Raw genomic sequence first — 18,304 nt, 5'->3', positions numbered from 1 at the left:
AAAATTACAAAGCCATAATGCTAAGGAACTTTTCTGTACTTGTACATTTATTTTTGAAGGAACCAGATTTTTCAGAAGATCAAGAAGAAAAGAAAAAAGATACCAAAAAATCTAAAGCAAACTTGCTTGAAAGGAGGTCCACAAGAACACGGAAATGCATAAGTTACAGGTATGAAATAAATGGAAGTAAATGGAAGAGTATAAAATTGTTTTATAATTAGCATAACCCACAAGCATAAACTTCTCTTCTCAGAATGTTTGTAGGTACAGTTATCCCTTGTTATCTCTTAGGGACTGGAATTGAGTTCAGGCCCCAGAGTCCAGGGGTAGAGATTAGTGATAGCTAAGGCAGCAGACACAAGGCCCTGGACTGGATCCCTAGGACCTCTTTACAACAAGGACAAATACAAGGCTTTCAGGGACACCCATGTCTGCGTAGGTTTCGTTCCCTACCATTTTAGTATGACCTATGCACATCTTCCTGTACACTCTAAATCTTCTTTCGATTACATGTGATGTCTAACACATTGCAGATGCTAGGTTAGTAGTGGATTTGTTGTTCTGTTTAGGAACTGCTAACAGGAAAACAATGTGAACCTGCAGTGTTATCTCCTTAATCTTAATCTTTTCCATCGGAGTTGGGTAAAATCCACAGATAAGAGACCCTTGGGGATTATCTGCATACTTCTTACCTTTCATCCTCAGTTCATAGAATTTCACAGATGACAGTGATCTTTTCCAAATCCCGTCTGCTCCTTTCTTTCATCATTTTTTTGCTTAAGTTGCTTTTTATTTGTGGACTTTTTCATAGCTCTAGAGTCGATGCTCTAATAGTGCCTGTGAGGCACCTGTATCTCTACTTGCTCTCTCCCAGCTCCATCTCATTCGCATTCTTTCTCACTCTGTGTATTTTCCACACTGTTCTCAAGTGTCTCTTGCGCGTGAGACATACTTTGCCTGTAATTAACCTGAATTATCTCTAGACTTGAACCTCAAAATGGACATTTGGCCTTTTGTCCATTACATATGGAGTGATGTGGCAACAGACTGCTATCCGGAGCTCTGCATCTGGATCGTATATTTTTTTTTCTTTGTGTCGGTACTAAGCTTCAACTTGGGTGCTGTCTCCTTTTCACTCAAGGTAGCCGTGCCTGTTGAGCCATGGCTCCAATTGTAGCTTTTTGCTTGTTAACTGGTGATGATCCCGAGTCTCACACACTCTTTGAATCATGATTCTCAGACTTCAGCGTCCTGAGTGACTAGGATTACAAGAGTGAGCCACCAGTGCTGTTTTGGATTATTAATTAAGGCCCCTTTTTTTGTGTCATATATGGTGTTTAATCTTCAAACAAGGGCAAGGAGTTTACTCTTACTGACAAAAAATGTCTCAAGTTTCTGGCGGTTTTTAATTTTAGAAAAGAGTTTATTAGCAATTAGAAAGTAGTAGTCTTTAAGTGGGCGAGAATGATGGAAAGGATAGCATTCATCAAGGTTCAAAGGACTAATAACCTGACTTACGGAATTGCAACCTCTTTGTACATCTATTGAATACAATTTTAAATAATAAGTTATTTAGAAAAATAGGTTGTTAAGGTACTTTTCCAGCATAATATGTCCTTTGGGCAATTAGTCATTTTGGTTAATGTTGTGTCTCATTCTGTCCTGATAAATAGGTGTGCAGGTTTTTTACTTTTATTTATATATATATTTTTTTATTTCAAATTTTATTTGACAAACTCTTAATAGCAACACATTTATACTAAAGATATATGTGAGAACAAAAAACTCACAAGAATACAAAAATGAACATAATAAAATTTTAATTAATACAGTATTCTGGATACAAGTAGAATACCACTAGATAAGAACCATATTTGCCTCAGAAGGTTTTTTTACTTTTAAAAGAATTTATTGGGGCTGGGGATATGGCCTAGTGGCAAGAGTGCTTGATTCGTATACCTGAAGCCCTGGGTTCGATTCCCCAGCACCACATATACAGAAAACGGCCAGAAGTGGCGCTGTGGCTCAAGTGGCAGAGTGCTAGCCTTGAGCAAAAAGAAGCCAGACAGTGCTCAGGCACTGAGTCTAAGGCCCAGGACTGCCCCCACCCCTCAAAAAATTAAGTAGTTGTACAAAGCGGTTTCAATTCAAATAACTTTATAAGCGCAATGCATCTTGATTAATTCTCCCCTTCTATTGTACTTCCCTATCTTTCCCAAAGATTTTTATTTTCTAAAAATTTTCCTAAAGAAAAAGTCAAATTATATAGTTGCAAGGATGTTGTTCACAGCATATCAACAGTGAAGAAAATTGTAGGGAAACTTTTAACTCAAAATTATATCCGTAAAATGAGACACCATGTAGTTATTAAAATGATAATTGTTAATCTACTGGTGCCACTCTTTCTGATACTGTTTAATGTGCTGATAGAAATCCTGTATTTCTTCGATAACCAGTATGGTAGCCAGTAGCCATTTGTCGCCATTGAGTACATGAAACAGTAGAGATATGGGATAGTTTGAAGTTTTAACTCACTGAAATAATCCCTTTCGAGGATGGGAATGTGGCCCAGTGTTGGAGGGCTTACCTTGCGTACATGAAGCCTGGGTTCCATTCCTCAGCACCACATAGATAGAAAAAACCAGAAGTGGCGCTGTGGCTCAAGTGGCAGAGTGCTAACCTTAAACAAAAAGAAGCCAGGGACAGTGCTTAGGCCCTGAGTCCAAGCCCCAGGAATGGCCAAAAAAAAAAAAAATCCCTTTTGATTCGTATATTTAAATTTTTAATTTGTTTATTTTTTATTAGTTTATTAGTATATTTAAATTTTTTATACTAATTTTCCAAAGAGGTTTCTTTGTGCTATTTCCTTAGATGCATTCTTTGATCAGATTCATTCTCTCTGTTGCTGGTACTTGGGTGTGTGTGTGTGTCTGTGTGTGTACCTGTGTGTCGCTCCTGGAGCTATTTTTGCGGCTACTTGAGCCACAGCTCCACTTAAAGCATTTTGAGGTTAATTGAAGATACAAGTCTGATGAATTTTCCTGCTCAGTCTGGCTTTAAACCACAATCCTCAGATCTCAGCTTCCTTATTCACTATTATTTACAGGCATGAGCTACCACTCCCACGCCTGATCTCCCCCTTGTAAAGCAGTTTTTAGTGAGTTGATTAGCCTGTTTTCATCCCTTGCTAGTTCCCACCTACTAAGCTCCTTGTCTCCCCATTTACACTGGTGTCACCATTTTTTTTTTAGGGCCTAGATTCTTTCTGTATATGAGAGAATACTTTCAACATACTGTCTTTCTCCGTCTGGCTGATTTCACTTATTGTGATCATTTCTAATTCCATCCATTTCCTTGCAAACAACAATTTCCTGTTTATGGTTGAATAACGCTCAACAAGCTACTCTGTCTTTTATCTAGTCTTCACTTGATGGGCACTTAGGCAGATCCCATAGTTGGCCATTATGAACAGGAGTGATTGATAGCCATTCTGAATTACATTGTGTATGACTTATATTTTTATGGATCAGAGTATTAAATATTTCTTCATGTATTTATTGGCAGTTTGTACTTTTTTTTTGGCCAGTCCTGGGCCTTGGACTCAGGGCCTGAGCACTGTCCCTGGCTTCTTTTTGCTCAAGGCTAGCACTCTGCCACTTGAGCCACAGCGCCGCTTCTGGCCGTTTTCTGTATATGTGGTGCTGGGGAATCGAACCTAGGGCCTCGTGTATCCGAGGCAGGCACTCTTGCCACTAGGCTATATCCCCAGCCCCAGTTTGTACTTTTTTTGAGAACTGTCCAGTTCATTCACCCAGTAATCGGATTGCTTGTTGTTTTGGTATTTAATTTTTGGATTTTTAAAATACATTTTGTATATTCTTTCCTGAATGAAGAGCTGGCACAGTTTATCTCCTGTTTTATAGGGTTGTCTTTTAATTCTGGTGATGATTTTCTTGGTTTTTTTAGTTCTTGCTCTTACTTCCTGAACAGTAAGAGTTCTATTAACAGTGGAGTTTCATTCAGAAAAGCCCTCAGCGGCCTCAGAGGTGGACCCTAGACTGTGTATATCCCATGTCCTGTGGGCTCACTGTGCTCAGCCTTACCCAGCAGCCGGTGCACACCGCCACAAGGCAAGCCCTGGAGGCCCCCATACTGAGCAGCTGTAGGCTTGGTGCTGTTTCCCTTCCAGCCCTCAGGCAGGACTGGCTCCCTGCTGGAGAAGACGGGGCCTCAGACCCTGCTTAATGTTCCACGGGACTACATCATTCCTTCTCCCTCTCCTCAGCGACCTCTCCCGTCCCCCACCCAAACCTGGTAGGCTGTCTCAAGACTCTAGCCACCATAGTTTCTTGTTTTCCGTAAGCCTTCTTTCAGAGGTGAGAATATAATGAGGGAATATGGCTGCCGGGTCTCGTCTTCCAGCCTGGAGCCGGCACCATCCCCTGGCTGGAGGTGGAATGAGAGGTGGGCCATGCTGTTGCTAGTTCTGTTAGCAGGGCTCTCCGGTCTCCCTGGAGGTGGCATCTTCTCATCTTTTCCCCTTGGGGATGCGATAGTGACAGGCTTAGCACTGTTGGCCGCGTTTTCCTGTGGCTCAGTTCCTCTGTGCTTTTCCGGTGTCTTGCTGCCTCTGGACGATTCGCAGTGCTTTTTCTCTTGCTCCCCTCAGAATACACACTCTCGTATGCTTCCTTATTCATGCAGTCAAAACAATGGAGGATCATAATCTGCCCTCCAGGTTTGTTCTCTTTGCTGTTTTGCTTTTTCCTTTTGTTTCTTTGTTTTTTGGAGACAAAGTCTTGGTATATGTACCAGGATGGCTTCATGCTATTTGATGCTCCCTACTCAGTCTCCTTGGTGGGATTACAGTTGTGTGCCACGGTACCCAACTAGTAATTTATATACTAGCATGGTTTTAGAAGAATCAGTTCATAGTTCTGGTTACGTAAAATGAGTTGTATATAGAAAGAAATCTTAGGAATCATTTGTCCTGTCCTTTTAAGACAAAGGAAAATGCTCATTAAGCAAAAATACATTTATCTAGTTCTACCTTTGTTCATCAGTATATGAATTTTAGTAGTAATATACTTTTCTGTAATAATAATTAGTCCTAACGCTAATATTATTTATGGAACAGTAATTTCATTCAATAACCTACCTGTATTATTTCTGAGAGCTAAGAATGCTCTTGACATTGATAAATGTTTGAATCAAAAGAACCCTTTCCAGCTGGGTGCCTGTGGCTCCCACCTGTGATCTGAGGGTCACTCAGGAGGGGGAGACCTGAGGATTGAGGTTCACAGACAGCCCGAGCAGGAATGTCCATGACACTCTCTATTTCCACTTAACCACTGGCAAATCAAAAGTGGCCTTGAGTGTAAAAAGCTCCAAGACAGCGCCGAAGCCCCGAGTTCAAGCCTCACACTGACAATAACAAAAAAGAGACAAAGAATACCATTTTATAAAAATTACATGTAATTCAAATTCATGTCTATGAAGTTTTACTGGAACTTAGCAATATTCATTTACTTAAGCTCTGTAGCTGTTTTTCTATTATATTGGCATAGTTCATAGTTGCAAACAAGACTGTAAAAGACTGAGAAGCCTACAGTGTTTGCCATCTGGCTCTTGAAGGTTTGTTGCTGTTGCTTGCATGCTTGCCTTCTTGTTTTTTGATTGGTTGGGAGTATGCCATCATAGTACAATGCTCGCTCCCTGTGTGAGGTTCTGGGTAGACCTCTGCACAGCACAAAAAGAACTGTTCTTACTGACACCATCTTAGTTCATTTGTTCATTAGTTTACTTTGTTAATATCTTATGAAGGACTGCATTGTCATGTTTGATTGTCTTCTAACTTTACATAGTGGATGGCTCTTGCGTCTCTTATGAGGGCTTTAATTCTGTTGATAGGTTCAATACAATTACATTGGTACTTCAGATTTCAGCATTTAAGTTTTGGGACTCGGCCAAATCATATTAGATGCCTAGTATAAATGACCTTTACGAATAAAAAAAATCGGGACAGGCAAAAATTTGATCAAATATATATATATATTGATTGATTGATTTTTTTTAGATTTGATGAGTTTGATGAAGCAATTGATGAAGCTATAGAAGATGATATCAAAGAAGCTGATGGAGGAGGTATGCATTATCATTTTCTCATTTTCTGGAACTCTGGCAAATTACTCTCCCCAAATAGAACACTAGACTACTGATGTTAATTGTCTCAGATAAAAAATAATTGGTTGGGGCCTGGGAATATGGCCTAGTGGCAAGAGTGCTTGCCTCCTACACATGAAGCTCTCAGTTCAATTCCCCAGCACCACATATATGGAAAACGGCCAGAAGGGGCGCTGTGGCTCAGGTGGCAGAGTGCTAGCCTTAAGCAGGAAGAAGTCAGGGACAGTGCTCAGGCCCTGAGTCCAAGGCCCAGGACTGGCCAAAAAAAAAAATTTAATTGGTTGGGGCCTGGGAATATGGCCTAGTGGCAAGAGTGCTTGACTCATATACATGAAGCCTGGGTTCGATTCCTCAACACCACATATATACACAAGGCCAAAGGTGACACTGTGGCTCAAGTGGCAGAGTGCTAGCCTTGAGCAAAGAGAAGCCAGGGACAGTGCTCAGGCCCTGAGTCCAAGGCCCAGGACTGGCAAAAAACATAAATAAATAATTGGTTGAAGCCAGGCACCATTCGCTTATGCTTATAATCCTAGCTACTCAGAAGGCTGAGATCTGAGGATTGCAGTTCAAAGCCAGACCAGGGAAGGAAAGTCCATGAGACTCTACTCAGTAAACACCAGAGGTGGCGCTATGGCTCAAAGTGGTAGAGTACTAACCTTGACCAAAAGAACTCAGGGACAGCACCCAGACACTGAGATCAAGCCTAACTACTGACCAAAAAAAAACCCAAAAACCTGATGACAAAGATTTTATTCTAATAATAGTGCCTAGGGGCTGGGAATATGGCCTAGTGGCAAGAGTGCTTGCCTCCTATACACGAAGCCCTGGGTTCGATTCCCCAGCACCACATATATAGAAGATGGCCAGAAGTGGCGCTGTGGCTCAAGTGGCAAAGTGCTAAGCTAGCCTTGAGCAAAAAGAAGGGACAGTGCTCAGGCGCTGAGTTGAAGGCCCAGGACTGGCCAACAAAAAATAATAATGCCTAGCATGCATGATGAGCTGGGTTCGATTGTTCAGTACAACATAAACAGAAAACGCCAGAGTGACACTGTGGCTCTAGTGAATGCTAACCTTAAAAGAAGTTCAGGGACAATGCCCAGGCCTTGAGTTCAAGCCCCAGGTCTGGCACCAAAAAATAAATTAGCAAAAGACTAAAGTTTAAATTCTACTAAAGGGAGGGTGAAAAAAAAAACAGGTAAATACGTGATTTTCTGCATTGTGAACTTCTATTTAGATCTAGATCTTGATGAGAGCTCTATCAACTGAAGGTATGAAAAATACACATATTCAAGGGAAGAAAGAAATCAAGCTACTCCTCCCTACTACTAGGACAGTCTAGTCTGCATATTAAGAGAATTATAATTAAATTAATTAATAATTAAAATAGAATTAAAGGCAGTTGACAGTATTATTAATTTTCCTGAACATTGAGGGAAAAAAATTAATGAACAGTTACCTCTTCCCTTCAGGAGTTGGCCGAGGCAAAGATATATCGACCATCACAGGTCACCGTGGGAAAGATATCTCTACTATTTTGGATGAAGAAAGAAAAGAAAATAAACGCCCCCAGAGGGCAGCTGCTGCTAGAAGGAAGAAACGCCGGCGACTAAATGATCTGGACAGTGACAGCAATTTGGATGAAGAGGAGAGTGAGGATGAGTTCAAGATCAGTGACGGGTATGTGCTCACGCCCCAGTCTCTAGGTGCCATCTTGATAGCCACCAGGAGGACTTTGGTCAGACTACCTTGGTCTTTTGTTTTTCATGGAAATGGGCAATCTCCCTTTATTCTCAGAGTATTTAAAACAGATTTAAGCATATTGCGTTTTTTTGTTTGTTTTTTGTGCTTTGTTTTTGAGGTATGATGGCACATACCTGTAATCCCAAAAGTAGGAAGGGTAAAAATGGTGGAAATGTCTTTGTTTTGATTTTTGTCTTTTTCAAGTGCTTATTTTGGTGATTATTAAAACTAGGTATATGAATTATTTAATATTCAAAATGGTACTTAAATGTGATTAGGTACAATTGAACTTCAATTTCTTTTCTTCTTTTGCCATTTCTGGGGCTGGAACTCAGGGCCTGGGCACTGTTCCTAAGCTTCTTTTTGCTCAAGGCTACCACTCTACCACTTGAGCCACAGCGCCACTTCTGGTATTTTCCTGTTTATGTGGTACTGAGGAATTGAACCCAGGGCTTTGTGCATGCTAGGCAAGCACTCTACCACTGAGCCACATTCCCAGCCCTGCTCTACATCTTTCATGGATTACTTTTTTTTTTGGCCAGTCCTGGGCTTTGGACTCAGGGCCTGAGCACTGTCCCTGGCTTCTTTTTGCTCAAGGCTAGTACACTGCCACTTGGGCCACAGCGCCACTTCTGGCCATTTTCTGTATATGTGGTGCTGGGGAATTGAACCTAGGACCTCCTGTATATGAGGCGAGCACTCTTGCCACTAGGCCATATCCCCAACCCTCATGGATTACTTTCTTTGGACTACTTGCCTCCTCAACCTTAACCTCTCTGGATTACCAGAGAACATTGAATAATTACTTGGTAATTTCTCATATTTGACTTGGAATTCTTTTTTTTTTTTTGGCCAGTCTTGGGGCTTGGACTCAAGGCCTGAGCACTGTCCCTGGCTTCTTCTTGCTCAAGTCTAGCACTCTGCCACTTGGGCCACAGCGCCACTTCTGGCCATTTTCTGTATATGTGGTGCTGGGGAATTGAACCCAGAGCCTCATGTATACGAGGCAAGCACTCTTGCCACTAGGCCATATCCCCAGCCCTGACTTGGAATTCTTATGGATCAAGAAGAATATGACACTGAAAAAGCTTTCAAGAAATAGAAGTTCAGGGCTGGGAATGTGGCCTAGTGGTAGAGTGCTTGCCTAGCATGCATGAAGCCCTGGGCTTAATGTCTCAGTACTACATAAACAGAAAAAAAAGGCCGGAAGTGGCTCTGAGGCTCAAGTGGTAGAGTGCTAGCCTTGAGTGAAAGAAGTTCAGGAACAGTGCCCAGGCCCTGAGTCCGAGCCCCAGGACAAAGAAAAAAGAAAGAGAGGGAGGGAGGTGTAGAGCAGATATTGAAACAGTACTGCAGTTTCTTTAATTCAAATTATTTTTAGAGAAAATAAGTATGTAAACTAAAAAACAAGTCATTATGCATTACTGCTACTAATACATAGGTAGCATAAATAAGGAAGCACAGGATAGTTTGGCTTAGCCCAAAGAGGACAGAAAGCCTCACAAGTAAAACTTGGTCTGGTACTTGTAGATTTGGGCAAGTCAATGAGTTTGCAGTGAAAAAATGATGAAATTCCAAGCAGAGAAATCATATGTTCAGGGCAGCAAGCCATAAAATGTCATATACTAGAACAAGGATATAGAGATGAAGTGGAGAAAGTCCTGTCTAGAGGTTTTACCGGGAATTTTTTTTTTTAAAGAACCAGTTTATGAGATGGTCTGTTGTGCATGCTGTACTTTGTACTGAAAATCTCTTTAAAAAAAAACAACAAAAAACAGCATAGTAACAACAAAAACACTGATATTTAGATGTGAGAAATCAAAAAGTAAAAATTGCCATGCACCAGTGGCTCACACCTATAATCCTAGCTATCAGGGGGCTGAGATCTGAGGATGGCAATTCAAAGCCGGACCAGGCAGGAATCCAGTCAAGTACTCAAAAACTGAAAGTGGAGCTGTGACTCAAGGTGGTAGAATGCTAGCTTTGAACAAAAAACAACCAAAAGAGCTTAAAGATAGCAGAGTTCATGACTGACATAAGAGTGAAAAAGAAGGAAGACGCCAGTGGCTCATGCCTATAATCTTAGCCAGTCAAGAGGCTGAATTCTGAGGATCGAGGTTCAATGCCCACCCTAGGCAGGAAAGTGTGTGAGACTCTTCTCTACAATTAACCGCCAGGAAACCCGAAGTGGCACTGTGTGGCTCAAGTGGTCAAGTCCTAGCCTTGGGCTGAAGAGCCCAGGGACAGTGCCCAGGCCCAGAGTTCAAGTTCCACAATCGACCAAAGAAAAAGAAAGGTAAAAATTAGTATGGATACTACTTATTTTTATTGGATAGGTGATAATAACCAGATAGCAGGCTGGAAGACAGAAGAGATGTAGGTTTAGTGTCATCTTTGGCCATGCTGAATTTAAGGTATATGTTGTACATCCCAAATGTAATTTTTGTACACAAGTCAGTCTTTATAGCCCTTCCTAGTGGAAGAATAACGGACAAGATATTTCACTTTCTCAACAAATTTATGTAATTACCCGAATATGTTGCATTAAATATTAGTGTTTTACCAAGTTTTGTCTGTTTTTTGGTGGACAGATCTCAAGATGAGTTTGTCGTATCAGATGACAACCCTGATGAAAGTGAAGACGATCCACCCTCTAATGACGACAGCGACACGGACTTCTGTAGCCGGAGGCTGAGGCGGCACCCCTCCCGGCCAATGCGGCAGAGCAGGCGTCTGCGGAGAAAGACCCCCAAGAAGAAGTATTCCGATGATGATGAAGAAGAGGAATCCGAAGAAAATAGTAGAGACTCTGGTAAAAATAACCCGTGTCTATAACCTCCCACCTCTAAGGCTGTGTGGCTAGAGTTCTTACAGTTCCCCTCAGTTGTGATAAGAACTTCCTGATAAAACCCAGACTTTTATTTTGTCTTTTTTTTTTTGGCCAGTCCTGGAGCTTGAGCTCCCCCCGGGGCCGGGGTGCTGCCCGAGCCTCTCTCTGTGCTGAAGGCACACCGCGCTCTATTACTTGAGCCTCAGCGCCACTTCCGGCCTTTTCTGAGTATTGAAGAGAAGCATCTCGCTGACTTCTAACCATGAGCCTCAGATCTCAGCCTCCTGAGTCGAGAGGGTGACAGCCAGGGCCCCACCCCCCATTTCTTACGACTCGTTTGTGACTCATCTTTTCACAAACATCAATTGAGGAAAGGCATAGAAATGAATGTATTCACTTGGTGCCAAGAATCATTGAGGATTGTGATCACACCTTTTGGTGTGAAGTGTTGTCATGCCTAAACTTTATCTTCATAGTATTTCTTGGAGATTATTGTCACAACAGTGGGAATGTTTTCCCCCTATACCCAGGTGAGAGAAAAGAATGCCAAGTGTCTCACATGTACTGTAGACCACAATGAGTGATTTGGCTTTTCCAGATTAGCAGTGGTTACTGTCACCGTAGTTTGTAATTTATCCTTACTATCTGAATAGATAGCACATCTCCAAGTGCCACAGATAGGAAGATTATATCCCTGCTGGCTGACTTTGTGATTGTTTCTGTCTTCTAAATCTGAATAAGTGGTAAAAGAATGCAGCTTTATATGATTATTTGGGAAAAGATAAGGATAATTATTTAACCACAGCGCAATTATCAAAATCAGAATTTCTGTTGATATAACACTATTATCTTATCAACAGTACTCAGTCAAATATAGTGTCCCGAAACTTGTCGTGTATATCCATTTTTTCCTAGTCTATAATTAACCTAAATTACACATTTTGTTTACTCCTACTCTTTGTTTTCCTTTCACTTGGAATGCCCCTCAAATTTTGACTTAACTGACAGTATGGTGATCATCTTACTCTGGTTTCTTGACCAGAAATGACAAAAACAGTTCAGTAGTAGCTGGGACTATGGCCTAGTGGTAGAGCGCTTGCCTCATATTCATGAAGCCCTGGATTTGATTCCTCAGCACCACATAGATAGAAAAAAACCCAGAGGTGGTGTGCCGCGCTAGATTCTCCTCCCCCGGGTCCGGGGGTGCCAAGACTACTCTCTCATTCTTAAGTGTGTTCCCCTTTTCACCCTCTCCCCTGGGCGCCTGACCTACGGGCGCCCAGGGTGGAGTGAAGGGACACAGGTAGGCCTCAGTGCACGTGGCCGAACGAGACTCCTCAGGCCCTTCAAGAAAGACACTCACAGACGCATGGGAGTCTCGGAGAAGACCTCATGGGGGTTCTGATATATTCAAATGAAGGGGCCAAGAGATACACCCCAAAGGCGGGCACAGGAGAGGGGCCCCTGATTGGTCCCAAGGGCTGTCCCTCAAGTGATGTCAGGGGACTTCCTTTGTGGGCGGAGACCCAGCCCCCCAAGGGTTGGGTTCTGGGGTCCCCGGCCATCAGACACATGCCGGACCCCAGGGGCAGGGCCTGCCTTGCTTCTCTTCTCGTTGAAGCCAGAAGGTGGGAGGGATTACCTTCCGCAGCACCAGGGCTGGGGGAACGGCTCTAAGGGAGCCCTAGTTGCCCCGCTTAAGGCCAAGCTAAATCCCCAACAGTGGCGCTGTGGCTCAAGTGGCAGAGTGCTAACTTTGAGCAAAAAGAAGCCAGGGACAGTGCTCAGGCCCTGAGTCCAGGGCTGGCAAGCAAAACAGAACCAATAAACAAAAACAGTTCAATATAGCAATGTTTTAAGAGTTACGTAACCCAATGTGTCTTATTTAGCGGATTTGCATTCCAAATAAAGGTAAAACTATCTTTGGAATAGGCCTCTGAGTTTTCTTTTGCTGAAGGGTTTTGTGTCGCCACCGGTGGGATCCACAGGTTGTGGTGACTAGTTATGAGCCGCCTATGTGACCGCTGTGTACAACACTTGATTTCCCTTCATTGCTTGCTGCTCGCTCTCGCATCTCTGAGGATCAAGGCAATTACCAGAATAAGCACTCTGCCCCTGAGTTAGTCCTATTGCTCCAGCGCTTCTTTCTACTTCTTAGTTTCTTTGTTTCACTTTTCTTCTACATTTTGTTATCTTGAAGATTAACTGGTAATAGTATGCGTTTAGCTATGGGCTTGTCATTAAAGACCTCCACAGATGATTCATCTTATTTAAAAAAAATAAGATTCAGATGTTACTATTCATCTCAATTTTTTTGTTTTGTTTTTTCTTTTTTTTTGTTTATTTTTTCTTTTTTTTTTGTTTTCATCTCAAATTTTTATGATTAAATTCTAGTTAGTATCCTTACATTTTAATAGCCTTATTCTAGTAAACTGCTACTAAACAGACTTAAATTTTCTACTTCTTTTTCCTTTTTAATAGAAAGTGACTTTAGCGATGATTTTAGTGATGATTTTGTAGAAACTCGGCGAAGGCGATCAAGGAGAAACCAGAAAAGACAAATTAATTATAAAGAAGATTCAGAAAGTGAAGGTTCCCAGAAAAGTTTACGGCGTGGTAAAGAAATAAGGCGAGTTCACAAGCGCAGACTTTCCAGCTCAGAAAGTGAAGGTAAGGATTAAATGTCCTTTTTATGGAAGTAAGGACAAGGCAGAAGTACATTTTTATAAAAGTGAATTCAGGTTGTGATTTTTGCAGAATTTTTTTTAGACTCCTGTGAGATATAGTAGCTTTAAGAAATGGTAGCTTGGGGCTGGGGATATGGCCTAGTGGCAAGAGCACTTGCCTCGTATACATGAAGCCCTGGGTTCGATTCCCCAGCACCACATATACAGAAAATGGCCAGAAGTGGCGCTGTGACTCAAGTGGCAGAGTGCTAGCCTTGAGCAGAAAGAAGCCAGGGACAGTGCTCAGGCCCTGAGTCCAAGGCCCAGGACTGGCAAAAAAAAAAGAAATGGTAGCTTAATCCTGACGCTCTACCTGACACCTACTACTACTCAGATGACTTAACATATGTGGATTGGAATTCAAAGCCAGCTCAAGCAGAAATATCCAACAGACCTTCAATTAACCCATAAAAAGCCTGAAATAGAGGTGTGGTTCAAGTGGTGGAGCACCAGTTTTGATTTAAAAAGATAAGTGCAAATGAGAAGTCGAGCTCAAGCTGCAGTACCAGCATACACACACACACACTTACCAAAACTCATAGTGCCCATAAATATAGTTTAAATAAATGACTCTTGATGAGATGCTAATTTTTAAGAATTCCACTGTAATAAATTCTCCATTGAAACTGGGTCTTTAGTGGTCTCAAAAGAGTGTGATTTGCTGATTTGCATTGTCATTTTCTCTGTTCTCTTTTGGCCCATTATTATTATTAGTTTTTCTTTTTTTTTTGGCCAGTCGTGGGCCTTGAACAGTGAGCACTGTCCCTGGCTTCTTTTTGCTCAAGGCTAGCACTCTGCTACTTGAGCCACAGCACCACTTCTGGCTTTTTCTGTTTATGTGATGCCAAGGAATCGAACCCAGGGCTTCTTGCATGCTAGGCAAGCACTCTACTGCTAAGCCACATTCCCAGCTTGCCCATTATTTTTGACCTTTGTTTTGTAATAACTTCCCAAAGTGCCAATTTTACAGCTAACGTATCTACCATCTCTTCACTTTGACTGTGTCCCATCCCAGAATTCTACTATACAAGTTTATCCATGTAGTTGTTGTATGTAGTTCAGAGCTCTTCCAAGTTTCACTTTAAATAACCTTGCTTTCGCACTTGTGTGTGTGTCACCACGTGTGTCTGCACACACAAACCTAGCACCCAGGCACTGTCACTAAGCTTTTTCTGGCGATACTAATGTGCTTCCACTTGAGCAACAGCTCCACTTTGGATTTTTTTCTGGTTCATTGAAGATTACAGGCTTACAGACTTCTTTCTGCTCAGGCTAGCTTGGAGTTTCAGTCCTCAGATCTTAGCCTCCTGAATAGCTAGGATTACAGATAATGTAATGTTCAGTGCCACCTTTCTTTTTTATTCACTTAATCCATCACTATTTATGACCTGTTTTGAAAATGACTTCATTTCATTGATTATACATAAGATAAATTGAATTTTCATGATAGCCCCCAAGAGATTAGATGAATAAAAAAAATTGGAGGTGCACATTATATTGCATGCTTGTTTCCCTCACATGTGATGGACAAATTGGTTCAGCCATGAAGAATATATGGAATTTTATCCCACTCCAAACACTAGGGATTTAACGGGAAACAAAATAGCCCTAATGTAACTTATTTTTAGTCAGATGGAGGGAGAAACCAATCTAGATAAATGAGTAGAGTATGAGACATTCAACGGAGATTGTGTTGCGGGCATTGAAGCAAACTAGAGAGGGGCTTGGGAGAGTCACTGAGATTTCAGAGTGTGTCCTAAGGAAAGTCATGTCTACAAGTTCAACATTTCAGGACTGTGGTAGAGCATGTGTATAGCATGCAGAGAGCCCTGGGTTCACTTCCCAGAAGGGGAGGGTGGCAGGAGGAGCGCGAGCCAGGAATGAAAACTTCAGAAGGAATGCTGGGAATGAGGCAAGCAGTTGACTGCCAGAAGAGTGATAGTGACCGATGGGAGAGCACGCCATGCCACGCCCTGCCCCGCCGTGCCCGGCGCGCCCAGGGAGCAGATGGGAGGGGCACGGGCGGCTCCGCACAGAGTGCCCGAGGCAGCACTGAGGTCAGTGGGTGCCGGATTGTCTAGAACTAGAGGCCATAAACTCCTGTAAAACACTTGTTTGCACAAACAGACTTTTCACAAATAAAGTTTTATTGAGAGCTAGCTATGTCCCTTTGTTTATAGACTATGTCGCTGTTTTCATAGAAAGTTGAGTCGTTGTGACAGAAACTGGATCTGCCCTTTGCAGAGGAAGAAAATGCTGATGTCTGATGTAGAACAAGGCCATCCTGCTGTACTTCTACAGTGATGGCAATACTCGGTGTCCATGCTAATCAGCTTAGTGAGCAGTACAATTTTGTGGCTATTCAGCGCTTATATTGTAGCCCATGTGATCAAGAAACTGATTTTTCATTTAATGGAATTAAAATCACCACATACCTAATTCTATCATTGGATAACAAAGCCACTGTGGATTTTATTCTGTGTGAACTAGAAAGCAATTGGAAGATTTCCAAAGTTTCATCTGACTTTAGTTTTCAGTTGCTCTGATAGCTGTGTAATGAATAAATTGAAAGCAACCAGGGAGTTACTTGGAGACCAGTTAGGAGTTACTCAATTTGGTTAAGTCAGAGATGATGGTGAGTAGATCTAGGGCCACAGCAGTCATGGGACTTAAAGTTGTCAAATTATGGTTGTTTTGAAGTTAGTATTTCTTGATGGATTAGGTAAGATAAAGAATCAAGGAGCAATTTTAAGAATAGAAGTGTCAGAGCAAAGCACTGGTGGCTCTCGGCTCACCGGGAAGACCCACATTTGAGGATCAAAGTCCAAGCCTCTTGCTAAAAGTGGCGCTGTGGCTCAAGTGGTAGAATGCCAGCCTTGAGCAGAAAAGCTCAGGGACAGTGCCCAGGCCCTGAGTTTTTTGTGCTCAGTACCGTCACACACACAAAAAGAAACTAAGATGGTATTAAGCACAGTGCCACCAACTTACAGGGAATGTGTAGAAGCTATTTTGCTTGATTTGTTCCTGAGAGGTTTGAGGCGTCTCTTTGAATATGAAAGCACTTATGGGGAGGCCGATTGACAGGGGTGTCTGGAAAGTAGTGATTATCTCAACCAGTAAGAGGACTGTCAGCATGTAAGTGGTACGCAAAGCCGTGAGACTTAAGTGAGGTCATTGTTGACGTAAGTATAGACAAAAGAAGACATTTCTAGACTACCAAAGGCATTTAACATGAGAGTTAAATGGTTTTTCAGGTGAACAAAAAGGGTGCCCAGTTTTAATCTTTCTTTTTTATATGCTATGTCCTAATCTTTAGGACCAGCAATAAAGGGTTTCCTAGTCTGTGATCAACCTACCTTTCAATTCAAGGATCATCAAACTTCTCTAGGAAATCTGCTGTTTCCTAAAGTCTAGGTCAAGTACACAGTGAGTTTTTGGGCACTTTGTTAGAGAACTGCAAGGGGCTATTTACTGAGGAGAAATGCTTACGTGTACTTAGATGTGAAAGCGAATGGTAGGTGCATATGGATAGGGAAGGAGCAATGTTTTTGGTTCACTGTGCCAAAAGTTTAAATATGCTGTTTATTCTAGAGAGCTATATGTCCAAGAACTCTGAAGACGACGAGCTAGCTAAAGAATCAAAGCGGTCAGTTCGAAAGCGGGGCCGAAGCACAGATGAGTATTCAGAAGCAGATGAGGATGAAGAGGAGGAAGGCAAACCATCCCGGAAACGGCTCCACCGGATCGAGACAGATGAGGAAAGCTGTGATAATACTCACGGAGATGCAGAGCAGCCTGCTCATGACAGCCAGCCCAGGGCCCTGCCCGCAGAGCACGAGAGCACCAAGAAGCCCTACCGGATAGAAAGTGACGAGGAAGAAGACTTTGACAATGTAGGCAAAGTGGGAAGCCCATTGGACTATAGCTTAGTGGACTTGCCTTCCACCAATGGACAGAGTCCTGGCAAAGCCATTGAGACCTTGATTGGCAAGCCAGCCGACAAGCCCCAAACCCCCAAGGACAGTAGCGCCGCCAGTGCAAGCCTGGCCTCCAATGGGACAAGCGGCGGGCAGGAGGCGGGAGCACCGGAGGAGGAGGAGGACGAGCTTCTGAGAGTGACTGACCTTGTTGATTATGTCTGTAACAGTGAACAGTTATAAGACTTTTTTTTTTTCCATTTTTGTGCTAATTTATTCCACGGTAGCTCTCACACCAGCGGGCCAGTTATTAAAAGCTGTTTGATTTTTCCTAGAAAACTCCACTACAGAATGACTTTTTAGAAGAAAAATTACAACAAACCCTGAAGTCTTTCTGTGAAGTGACCAGTTTTGAACTTTGAAGATAAATAATTGCTGTAAATTCCTTTGATTTTTCTTTTTCCAAGTTCATGGTCCTCGGTAATTTCATTCATGGAAAAAATCTTATTATAATAACAACAAAGATTTGTATATTTTTGACTTTATATTTCCTGAGCTCTCCTGACTTTGTGAAAAGGGTAGATAAGAATGCATTCCATATCTATCAGGGCCCAAAACAGAATTTAGGGGTGGGAGAAAGCACTTGTGCTTTAGCTTTTTCATATTAAATATATATTATATTTAAACATTCATGGCATAGATGATGATTAACAGACTGTTTAAAAGTCCAAATCTGCATTGTTGCAGTTTGAGAATTGTAGATACCATCATACATGTGTCCATTAGTAATAGCCTTCGTGAAATGGTTTTTATTATAGTTACCACACTTTAAATAAAGAAGAGACCATGAAAGTATCATCATAAAAACACTGTAACTCAAGTTTCTGTGACAGCAGAGTTTCTTG

At 42.0% G+C, this 18,304-nt stretch overlaps 1 protein-coding gene across 1 annotated transcript in view; it reads left to right on the top strand.

The window, feature by feature from the left end:
* Nucleotides 1–18,304, top strand: part of Rsf1 (remodeling and spacing factor 1) — a 102,970-nt gene extending 84,666 nt beyond the window's left edge. Inside the window, exons 11-16 of the mRNA XM_048361097.1 lie at nt 60–169; nt 6,077–6,144; nt 7,656–7,863; nt 10,518–10,738; nt 13,238–13,426; nt 17,074–18,304. Coding sequence (XP_048217054.1) covers nt 60–169; nt 6,077–6,144; nt 7,656–7,863; nt 10,518–10,738; nt 13,238–13,426; nt 17,074–17,642 — 1,365 coding nt within the window. The 3' untranslated portion in view covers nt 17,643–18,304. The remainder of the gene's footprint in view (nt 1–59; nt 170–6,076; nt 6,145–7,655; nt 7,864–10,517; nt 10,739–13,237; nt 13,427–17,073) is intronic.

This window comes from Perognathus longimembris, chromosome 13 (genome assembly GCF_023159225.1).
Source record: "Perognathus longimembris pacificus isolate PPM17 chromosome 13, ASM2315922v1, whole genome shotgun sequence".
Lineage (NCBI taxonomy): Eukaryota > Metazoa > Chordata > Mammalia > Rodentia > Heteromyidae > Perognathus > Perognathus longimembris.
The sequence above is the reverse complement of the archived record's forward strand: the minus strand, read 5'-3'. Positions and strand labels throughout refer to the sequence as shown.